The sequence below is a fragment of the Mangifera indica genome, chromosome 1 (genome assembly GCF_011075055.1).
Source record: "Mangifera indica cultivar Alphonso chromosome 1, CATAS_Mindica_2.1, whole genome shotgun sequence".
Lineage (NCBI taxonomy): Eukaryota > Viridiplantae > Streptophyta > Magnoliopsida > Sapindales > Anacardiaceae > Mangifera > Mangifera indica.
Window position 1 is genome coordinate 13,490,014 of NC_058137.1, and position 12,312 is coordinate 13,502,325.

Here is a 12,312-nt window from a genome sequence, read left to right on the forward strand (position 1 = left end):
CACCTTTAAGTTCTAAAAAACCAACTTGTCACCGGTATGTTAAATTTGTTAAAATAATTCGTTAAATCTTTTATAAAATATTTAAAAGTCAAAAGACTCCTTAAACTAAACAACGTTTTATTCTTAACATTTTATTAAATAATTTTTACATTCTAATTTATATTAATTTTAATTTAAAATAATAAAAGATTTTTATTATTTCAAATGTAGATAAAAATGTCAATAATATATTATTATATATTAGAGAATAACTATAATTTTTTAAAATTTTAGGAACATTAATAAAAATTTTCAAAATTTTCAAAATTCAATAAAGTTTAAGGTTTAAAAGTTTCAATAAGTTTTTCAATAGTTTAAAAAATAATAATTACATTTCAAAAAATTGAACAAAACAAAATAAATTAAGAGTATAAATATCATATTACAAATTGTTAAAGTTATAATATATTTTCAAATTAAAATAAAATATAAAAATTATTCATTTGTCCTTATTATTTTTTAAATAATGACATTTACACCTAACAATACTGTTATAATTTAATCTAACAAAGGTTTTATTGTAATATTTAAAACATGGAGACAAAATGTAGTTAATTACAACAATATTATAATATTTGGATAAACTATCATAAATATCTTCTAACGGTTAAAGTTAATTTTAGCAATTGACTTTCAATTTTAAAGAAAAACTATTTTTAGTTTTATCAAACCGAAATTAGTCATTTGGCCTAATCAATATAAAAGAAAGACTTCTTTATCAAGGACTGATTCTCAAACTAAACCATCAATTCAGTAATATTTTAAGTTAAAGCACATAAGCCAACAATATTGTTAAAGTATTCACTTACCATTTATTTTAAAGTAATGTTATATACATAAATAACGTGAATAACTTTGTGATAATCACTAATATATCATCATATAATTAGATAATTTAAAATTAAAGATAAAATAGTACTCAATCATATAGTAATATGTCATTAGTTATGTGTAAAATTATATATATGAGTTATACACACAATTTTATTGTTTATTTTAACACCTAAAGTTACACGCAAGGAAATTTTTTTGTTATTTATAAAACATTAAAAAAAATATTATTTTACCATACTCAAAGAGGATTAATGTCTTTAAATATAAATATTTACAATAATTATTTTTAAATATAATAATACTTATATTGTTATCGTTTGAACTTTAGATCTAACTAAGTAATTTTGTTGATTTCTTATATTCTAAATAAAAAATTATAAAGAAAATTTGAGATAAACTCATATTGATTTTATCTTCTTTTTTTAATTATACTAAAAACATAGATAAATATTATTAAATTTATCTTAAATATTATTTTCTTTATTTTCAAAGTGTTTGTTAAATACTTACCCTAATATTATATTCAATTAGTAGGAATCTCTAGTATAAATGTCTTTCTATAAAAGTTGATTTTCACAATTATGTAAAATTTTTGTGAAAATATTAAGAAGAATGAAGATGAGTTTATTTATATTTTATAGTTTTTATGTTTGAAAATGCATTAGATTTTTTAAAGTTGTAATTTGAAAATGAAAACAGAATACATGTTTTAGTAGTGTTTTTCTTTTGGGAAATTGAAATTTTTACCACTATTTTAATCCGTGTATACAAAAATGTCACATATCCTAAAGCTTAAACAAATATACCACAACAGTAATCAACTTTCCCAAAATACCCCTCTTTAATCTTTCATGCATATATTCTCTCTCTTTTTCTTTGTAACTTTTCTCTCTCTTCTTCCTCTTCTTTCAAAATGATAAAGAAAATCATGTAGAGAGATCCTTACTCTCTTCATCCTCATCTTCCAAAACAAAAAAAGAAAGGAAAAAACTGAATTCTTTAGATTAAGAATTCTTCAAAGTGAGGATATAAAAAAAAAGAGTAACCCACAAAAACTCAACCACATCCACTTTATACCCTGGAAGAAATGACCATCGAAGAAAATCATTTAGTAGGATTTAACTGAAAAAAAAATTAACATTTAAGGATTTAAACTGAAAAAAAAAATCATTGGCGTGAACGCCAACCCTTAATATATGTACATAAGGGTTGGCGACGCCAATCCTTATATGTATATAATATTATAATATTAATATTATATATTATAATTATATAATTATATTATAATATTATTATAATATATTATATTATATATAATATAATATATTTTATATATTATTAATAAGGGTTGGCGGCAATGCCAACCCTCGGCGTTGGCGTTGTCGCCAACCCTTATTATATATTATATATTATAATATTTAATATTATATTATATAATTATATAATATATTATATATAATAAAATATATATAATATGTTATATTATAATATATTAATATGAAGAATTCTTAATATTATAATATTATATAATAGGGGAAAGGACTATTTCCCACCCATTTTTTAGTCCTATCTCAAAAGTATACCCACACCAGATGAAAAACCTAAACACCAACCCAAAGTTTAATCTGTTTGCATCCACCCACAACTGCTGTTAAATTCTCCGTTAAATAGAGGGGTAAAACCGTTATTTTACTGTTTACATTCCACTGATATAATTTTATCGCATTTTCCCCCACCGATTTTAAAAGTTACACTTTACCCCATCCCTAAACTTTGAAAAGTGACTTTCACCCCCTCAAATCCCTAATTTTTTTTTCATTTTCCCTCTAGCCACCGACGACAACGAGGCTGGAGGGAGAGTGACGAGGGGCCGTCCATTCTTTGGACGACGCTCATCCCTTCTCTGGACGACGGAGCGTCGTCCATTATCGTCCATTCCAGATGACCCTCGTCGTCCATTCTCTGGACAATGCTTGTCGTCTAGAATGGACGACACTTCGTCGTCCAGAATGGATGACGATTTATTGTCTAGTTCTGGATGACTCTCATCATCCAGATCTAGACGACGGTCGTCTTTCTTAGACGACGATCATCTTCCAGAGGTGGTCGACCTTTCGACGAAAACTTTTTCGCCGTCACCGGAAAAAGTGGCTGCATTTCAGGGGGGAAAAGTGAATTTTTTAAAACTTAATTTAGGGGACAAATATTAGTTTTTCAAATTAACGGGGGGAAAATGAGATACAATTTTAATTATTTAATATTATTGATAAAATGACGAATTTACCGCTTCATCTAACAGAAAATATGTGGGTGGAGCAAACAGATTAAACTTTGGGTGGGTGTTTGGTTTTTCATCTGACATGGGTATGCTTTTGAAATGGGGCTAAAAAATGGGTGGGAAATAGTCCTTTTCCCTATATAATACTATATATTATAATATATTATATATAATATAATAATATATTATTATATTTATATTATATTTTTAATTAGAATATTATAATTATATTATAGTATAATTAAATGGTTGACGCTCCTGAAGTGACCTATGCAGAGAATCTCTGTAACTTTTTCTCTCTTCTTCCTCAACTGAGGAAGGAATCCCAGCAGCATGACAATAAAATATTAGTATTAATAGAAGGAAGAAGACATGTGATTGAACAATAAAACCCGTGAGAATCCATTATAAAAGATTCCAATTGGACATAAGGGAGGGAGAGACAAAAATTGCTAAATTTATTAAGAGAATTAATATCTGCTGTAAAGACTTCATAGCAAAATCATCCATGTCCAGGTGAGTGTTGACTTAACCGCATATGTTGTGTGTTTTCTTTATAAATAATTGAAAATGAAATAAGTATAGTATATTCATGTTCATGTAAATTTTAACTTTATTATGATTTCATGTTGTTAGATTGTTTAATGTTATTATTTCATGTTGTTTCTATTGTTTAAAGTTCTTATGATTGTTTAATGTTGTTGTGATGGCTATAAAAAACCAAAATACAGCTAAAAAAAATTCTAGATGATGGATAGGTTAGCGTTAACGCCAACCGGATGTGCCCCACTGAATTTATTTTATTTTTTCCTGTTTTCTTCTATTGCACGCAATTTTTTTTATTTTTTATGTTTGTTTATTCCAATTTGGAACTCATGTGTGTGTTGTTTTTTTGTCTTGACAGAGAGTTACATAATATATTACGAAATTGCCACTGTCATTTTTTTCATGTTTTTTATTGTTTTGCCTTGATAAATTTTTGTACATCAGTTGATGATATGATATATTTTTCACATATATATAAAGTTTGATTGCATTGGTATTGCATTTGGGGCTTAATTTGAAAAAAAGGAAGCATAGTGTAATTTGGAGTTTTTATGTTTTTTAGGTTTATTTTTAGTTAGGATGGAAAAGCTGCATTTAAGATTCGATATGGAGGCCAATGGGTTGAAGGTGATGATAATGTCACAAGATATGTTGGTGGGAATGAGAGAGGGATTTGTATTGACACAAATGTTGATTTTGATGGATTCATTGCAAAAATCAGCTATCGTCTAAGACTCGATCAAAGACAGTCAACTGTGCGTGTATTTACATTAGGTGATATGGGTCCAATGGAGATTGTAGACGATGATGATGTGGAGTTTTTTATGGTTGTAGCAAGAAGTTCACAAGGTTACACAAAACTTTTTATTACGGAGAGTTAAATTGACGGAAGGGCCAATCAACAAGGCGAAGATGTTTATGATGAAGAAAGGGAAAATCATCCGACAAATGAGTGGGCATATCCACAAAGTTTTGAAGAGTTTGGAGGGAATTATGATGTTGGTGATGATAATGACGACAACATGGATGAGGATTATGATGTAGAAGGTAATGAGGATGAGGAGGATGATGATGATGAAGACGAAGAATTCTCGAGGTTTGATGACAACATATATGGTGTTCAGAGCCAAGACGCTGATAGAAGTCAAAGTCATACTTGCTACGATGAGGCTGAATGTAGCACAAGACGTCATGACTTTATGAATATTGGAGCATATCCAAGTCACATCCATAATCCAAATCCATTTCAATAGGTTCCTGAGCCTGTTGTTGATGTTAAGAATGCATGTATTACTAACCAGGTAACATAAAGGGGCAACTGTTTACAAGTAATGGGTTTTTATAACTCTAAGGCTGAATTTAGAGCACTATTTCGAACGTATGCTTTAGAGACAAGAATTCAATGGAAGGTTGGTCACTCTGATAACATATGATATGAGTTTAAGTGCTTACACCCACAATGTAAATGGCGGGCACGAGCGATGAGAGAGCGAGATGGAGACTATTGGGTCTTACGACGTATGGATGAGACTCACACTTGTCTACGAGATCAAATATTGCCACATCACAAACAAGCTGGTGCCGAATCGTTAGGTAACATACTTAAGTTCATATTCGTGGTTGATCGTATTTATTGACCAAAGGAAATTATTTTAGACATGGCAGATAGGTACCGAATTGACATATCCTACATGCAAGCATGATGTGCCAAAACATATGCAATAAATGCATTACGAGGATCTCCGAAAGAGTCTTTCGGTATATTACGTGAGTACTGTCATAATTTGGAGCTTAAGAACCCAGGAACTATGACACGTATTGATGTCGATCCAGAAAATAAGTTCAAGTTTTTTTTCATGTGTATAAGGTATTCTATACGAGGGTTCCAACAATTCTGTCTCCCGGTGATATGCATTGATGCTTCACACTTAAAAGGAAAGTATCTTGGGTCTCTTTTCATTGCTGTTGTGAAGGACGGTAATAATCAAATTTACCCATTCGCATTCGGTATTAGGCACAAAGAGGGAATAGATACATGGACGTCGTTTTTGACATACCTTCGCATGTGCATTGGTGATTTGTCAGATTTGGCCATTATTTCTGATCGTCATCATTCAATAATTACATCGGTCATGAACGTACTACCTCACGCTCATCATGGGTTTTGTAATTACCACATAAAGGGTAACATGCGTTCGCAGTTCAAAAAAACTAAACATATTGAAGGACTATTTTGGAAAGCTGCTAAGGCATATCATCTCACAGACTTTCAAGCTGCTATGAGTAGAATTGCTAGAGTAAATCCTGCTGCAGCAACCTATTTGATCGACATTGGGTATGACAAATAAGCACGTGCCCACTTTGGAGGATGGCGGTATAATATTAGGACGACCAATATTGTTGAGTCCTTTAATGCTTTAACACGGACTACTCTCGTTTTGCCAATCACTATATTGGTAGAGTTTCTTTGAAGCACGCTGCAACATTGATTTTTCAATAGGCGAAACATGGCTGGTACGTATGACTAAAATTTATTCTGATGCTTCTGTTTTTTCATCGCATTTATTTTAGTTGTTTTTTTACAAGTGAGAGATCTCACCCGTTAACACCATGGGCTGAGGACAAGCTTGCTCGACATGTGTTCAAATCTGTCAATATGATTGTTAAACTAATCAACATGCAACAATACGAAGTTCATGATTCAAGACAACAAGTGTTCATTGTGAATCTTCTATATCGAACGTGTGATTATGGAAAATTTCAATATTCTCAGATTTCGTGTGCACACGTTGCAGCTATAGCAAGGTATAATAACCTATCGGACTGTGTAAGCTGGGTCAGTACATACTACTCTACTAAATATTTACGTAGGGTATATGAAGAAGATATTAATCCACTAGGGGATCAATCAACTTGGGCACCATCAAATATGTCTGCGATTTATCCTCCAGTGATGGAGCAACGAAGGTCAGGTCGTCCTTCCAATCATGCAAAAAGACCTTTACAAGGAGAGGAAGTTTGACAATAATACTGCAGTCGATGTCATCAACCTGGTCATACTCGTTTGAAATGTTAGAGTCCAGCACCAGTGTTTGTGGTTAGCTCGTCCCGCACACCCAGTAACACACCAACCTGAGGTCGTCATACTCATGATGCAACCCATACGGTCGACTAGGTTATCATGTTGAATCTTCTATTGGGTTTTGTACATGTACGCAATGGCAATGGATTTTAATGTATTGCATATTTAATTTGATGTAATTTATCTATTAGGTTTTATAGAATTTTTAATGTATTGCATTTTATTATTGTTTTTGTTAGCCTATCATTTTTTATTATATATATATTTAAATTTTTTCCCATACCGTGTTTCAATAAAACAATGTGAAAAATACACAATACAAACAATAATATATTGACATCATTCGAACAATAATAAAATACACCATACAAACAATAATAAAATGACATCATTCAAATAATAATAAAATACACCTTTCAATCAATAATAAAATACATCTTTCAAACAATAATAAAATGACATCCAATTCATATGCATGCCCGTCCATCCATGCCTTAATTGAAATCCTCAAAGGCTGCATTGTCACATTCCAATTGAATTGAATAAATACAACCAATTTAGTAAAGTTTGCTGACATATAAATAAACTCATAAATATTAAATACTTACTGAAGGCCCTTCCTTGGAATATGGTTGTAGCCACATTCTTTCTTAACCTCCTGGAATGTGTCGATGTGAAATTAAATGACTGATTTTGGGCAAGGTATTCCATAAACATGAGTAAAAAAATGTCATAGTCTTTGCTTCCAATATCCTGTTTTGGCACATCACGAACACACCTGTATTGTAATGTCGGTGAAGTATCTGGCGATGGAATTCCCTTTAATACATAGAAGTTACTCACCTTCATTAGGTGTGTTAGTGTCCTAAATGGCATCAATAACTTCTTCACCCTTTCTATGCTGTTAGTATATTGGGCAGAGTCGTATATATACATCCTCCAATCATTGTTATCCAATATGCCACACACCCAATGTTGGTTGTCGAAGTTGAGAGGAATGAATACCTGTCGACCAATGAAGAGAAATAAGTACCAATAATCAATTTTATCATAAACAACTTATAGTTGTATACCACCTTGTCAACACCACTCCATGGCCAAAAGAATTCTTTTGTCCGAAGGCATGAGATGCCATTGATTTGATCTAGAAAAAACGTGGGCCACTCCATATTTGCACCCAATTGTTTAAACTCACTGTAACACTGTGGAAGAAGTCCAACAAACTAGGTCGAAACAGTCGTCCAGTTACCATCTAGATAAGATTTATGGAGTATACCCATAAAAGCTTTGATATGTTGTGTACACAGATAAATCACATCATAAGTTGAACTTGATAACCAATATGAACAAATACAAAGGAAGGGTACATACCGTGTTTTCTACCCATTGCCCTAGTGTTACAATTTGGGTCCACCATGGTTTGGGCATTTGGGTGGTCGTTTCGGATGGTCCCCCGAGAAATACACGTCAAGTGTCTTTATCAAACGTTTGATGGTACCATAATGTGAACTCTGAATAGGACTCAACCAATCGCGGGTCTGAATGACGACCCTCAATTACTAATTGTTTATTCTTTTTTTCCTTATCTGAATTTGTGAATGGACTTACCAACTATTTTCCTTTTTGCAGTACACGTCCGAAAGCTGACACTTTTTTAGTTGTCATCGGCTTCTGAACAACTATTGGTTGGTCCTGCACTTGTTGTTGGACATCATCGTCTGATGATTTGTCTAACTAAAAAAGTTAACAAATTTATTTTTATCATTATTTTATAATTAAGCAATTGAAAATAAAAATTAAGTAATACAACTAATTGAAAATAAAAATTAAGTATGGTGGCTAATAACCTGTACTGATTCTGATGCCTGAACATAAGAATCCTCAAGTCCTACAATACGATTATTTAATGATGACATTTTTTCCTACATCTCCCCCTGAAGCATTGATGTTTGTTGTTGCAATTGGTCTTGTATCTCCCCCCAAAACATCGATGTTTGTTGTTGCCATTGGTCCTGTAACTCCCCCCGAAACATTGATATTTGTTGTTGTCATTGGTCTTGTAACTCCCCCCGAAACATCGATTGTTGTTATTGTCATTAGTCCTGTATCTCCCCCCGATACGTCGATGTCTGCTATTGCCAATAGGATTGCATCTCCTCATGAAATGTTAACAACTGTCGCTCCCACTCTACGCGTATCATTACAACGTACTGGTCCAATTGCTGCTGCATCTGAGAGCTGATGCCTCTTCCATGTTCCATTAATATTTGTTAAAAACGGTCGTATGAAACACCACTGTATGACGTCCCATAGACCGAGTGTCTTATAGGCTCATTTATCGGATGCTCTCGAGAATGGGAGGTGTGGGAAGTAGACTTCTATGGTGGGGAAACAGGTACATTAGGTATGTACCTACGTGACTCTCGGGGGTATGCTGTACGGGAGGATGACACCTGTGGAGAGGATGTATGTCCAATAGAAGACGTCTTAGGAACCATGAGTCTGGCACCTCAGGATGAAGAAATTCGTACGAAAGTAGTGGAAGACGAAGAAAACCCTCTGGGGGCTGTTTGAAAAGCAACAAGATGGTTCAACTGGATGGCATCATCATCGTCTGAATGTGTAGATGGTGCGTGTTCTCCTATAAACTTCAAAGCTCGAATATACCACTTAGAGTAACGCTCAATCTCAATCGGATGTAATGCAGTTGTAATCTCCTCCTAGAACATGAAAGAAATTTATAAAAATTATTGAAATACAAAACAGAATAATAAAATAATAATGAGCAACATACCGGAGAAGCGTCCCAAAGTATCAATATGTCATCCTATGTAGGTAGTACAACTGTTTTCCATTTTAGGATACGGGGAATTCGATCATTTGCTTCCAAACGAATATAAGGCGATAGATTCTAAATTGTCTCATAAATCCAATACTGCACAATGTATAACATTTATGGTTAGTATTTACAATACTCAATATGAATGTAAACTTTATCTATTATATGATACTTGAAAAGCAATCGGGTATCCCAAAATACTGTAACTAAGAAGTGGGAGCGAACTAATGTATGGCGGGTAATGTTAAACACAATATTGATATTTGTTATGTATACCTTTTCATATAAAGTCAACTGTTTTATTCCATGTCAGTGTTCCCCATGGGTATCGACTAAATGCATCTAAATTGTTCGCTATATGCAAAAAATGATCAGATACTTTGGTTCTGTTGTCCGCCCCTAATAATCCTACAAATGCGTAATATAATACTGCAAATTTCATTGCGTCGTCATCATTGTCTCCCCAAACTTCATTGTCAAATGTTTGCTCAATCTCCCTATGAGACAACAACTTGTGAATGTTCGGGAAGTATTCCTCTCTCAATTGAGGCGTATCCATGCAATCAACGTAATTGGACACGTCCATGTTCTCCCCGAAAATCAAACCAGTCACGAGTGCAAACTCAACAGGGCTGAATCGGAATTCAACACCATTTATTCTGAACCACATTTCTTTGTTTGGGTTCCCGTGGTTGATCATACGTAATAACATTGCTTGAATAAAAACAACACTGAACTGTGGCTCCGTCAAATCTAATAAATGTCCAAAACAAGTTGTCCGAAAAATGGCTCGTTGACTAAATGTTAGTTTATTCCTAATTATAGTCAGAGTGTCCATTTTTGTCCGAAGCGTCATGTGCACACGGAATCTGTATGCATCGTGGAATCTGTACGCCCCCTCTTGATGGTTGATTGCAAATGCCTGAAAATATATATTAATTCCTTAAATTACAATAATGAAAGAAATTGGATTATTATTAGTAAATTAAACATAGCATGAATGCAAACATGTAAACTGTACAAACATGTCTTAAAAATTCCAAAAGCAATAACTCACAGGATTCATGTATAAAAATTAATGTACTGCTTTAACATAACACAATTTCTTCTTCACATTACTACAATAATCGGTTATGCACAAACTATATAGATAGAAAGATATGACTAAAATAATAATAATAATTAAAAAATGGGCAAAAATGTTTTACACAGGAAAAAGGGGGAAGGTTATTTTAATTAATTTCTTGTAAAACAATAGATTTATCAATTTTGTTATCAATTTAATTTTTTATCTGTTTTAATTTTTTATATCTTTCTTTTACATTTTAAAAAAACTGTAAATTTCACGCTGAACTAAATTAGTCATAATTAAATATATGTATATTTAGAAAATGCACGCTGAAAGAACTTAAATTTCATACAACTAAAAGTCAATTAAGAAATAATTTACATTCTCATTACAAAGAGAAAGAATAATTGAATTCTAGAAGAACAATAAAAGCTAACTAAATGCAAAATTCGAACCCTTCCAATCAACTTGACTTCATTCTCCGCAAGCATAGACAAAATTATAAAATTGTTTCCTTAGCTTAAACCATCAACCTACAGTTTACTTCTACAACGAATTTAACCCAAAAAAATGAAAAAGGACAAAATTGCTAAATTATGCTAAACTATATAATTTAACCCACAAAAATCTTTGATCATATTAATCCAACCCAAAAAAATAAAACCTTTGAAAATATATTTTATTAAATTTGATATAATAAAACCTAACCCACAAAATTATGCTATAATCCAACCCAACGTAATGGGAAAATTATGCTAAACTACATGATCTAACTCACAAAAATCTTTGATCATATTAATCCAACCCAAAAAAATAAAACCTTTGCAAATATATTTTATTAAATTTGATATAATAAAACCTAACTTGTCTTCATGCCATTACATTGATAGTATTGATGGTCGATGAAGCTATTTGTTGGATTTTCTTCTGAACGAGAAAATAACCCGAAGCAAGCAACTAAACACTTCTGTGGGAAATATGAAAGCAAACAACTTAAAACTTTAGTGGGAAAAAAATGAAAACACTTGTACATATATATTTCCAAATCAAGCACAACGTTCCAGTGAATTATTGAGACATAGCAGCCAATGAATTATTAAAATATGGGCACTATTCATGTCAGTGAATTATTCATATATATTCTTTAGGATACTCCACATTCATGCATTCCTTAATAAAATTGCGTACTATTTATGCCAATAATTCAACTTTGTGCCAGGGTTCAATATTTCATCTGGAAAAAGTTTTTTAAAAACTCTGCATAACAGTAAAAATTCAAAAGAATAATTAAAGGGTGGGAAAAGGGAGCTAGCGACCTGTAATATAAAATAAAAAAAGGGTTGGCGTTCACGCCAACCCTTTCCTAAACCAAGCTTTTAGTTTATAAAGGATGGACCCACCCTAAATTATTATGCTAACCCTTTCCTACACCAAGCTTTTAGTTTATAAAGGGTGGGCCCATCCTAAATTATAACGTCAACCCTTTCCTAGACCAAGTGTTTTGGTTTATAAAGGGTGGGCCCATCCTAAATTAATGCTAACAAGCCAACCATTTTTTTATACCAATTTTCTTTTACTTTATACAAAGGTGAGCCCACCCTAAATCCTTGCTAAGATTTATTGCA

General features: G+C 32.2%; 2 protein-coding genes across 2 annotated transcripts; both read left to right on the top strand.

Annotated features, from left to right (window-relative positions):
• Nucleotides 1-4,476: 4,476 nt before the first annotated feature.
• LOC123216714 (nucleosome assembly protein 1;1-like) lies at nt 4,477-4,950 on the top strand. Its single transcript, XM_044637285.1, has 2 exons — nt 4,477-4,546; nt 4,604-4,950. Exons 1-2 carry the CDS (start codon nt 4,477-4,479, stop codon nt 4,948-4,950), a joined length of 417 nt encoding a protein of 138 aa, XP_044493220.1.
• A 555-nt stretch (nt 4,951-5,505) lies between these two features.
• Nucleotides 5,506-6,719, top strand: LOC123216780. Its single transcript, XM_044637384.1, has 2 exons — nt 5,506-6,032; nt 6,269-6,719. Exons 1-2 carry the CDS (start codon nt 5,506-5,508, stop codon nt 6,717-6,719), a joined length of 978 nt encoding a protein of 325 aa, XP_044493319.1.
• The last annotated feature ends 5,593 nt before the right edge of the window (nt 6,720-12,312 follow it).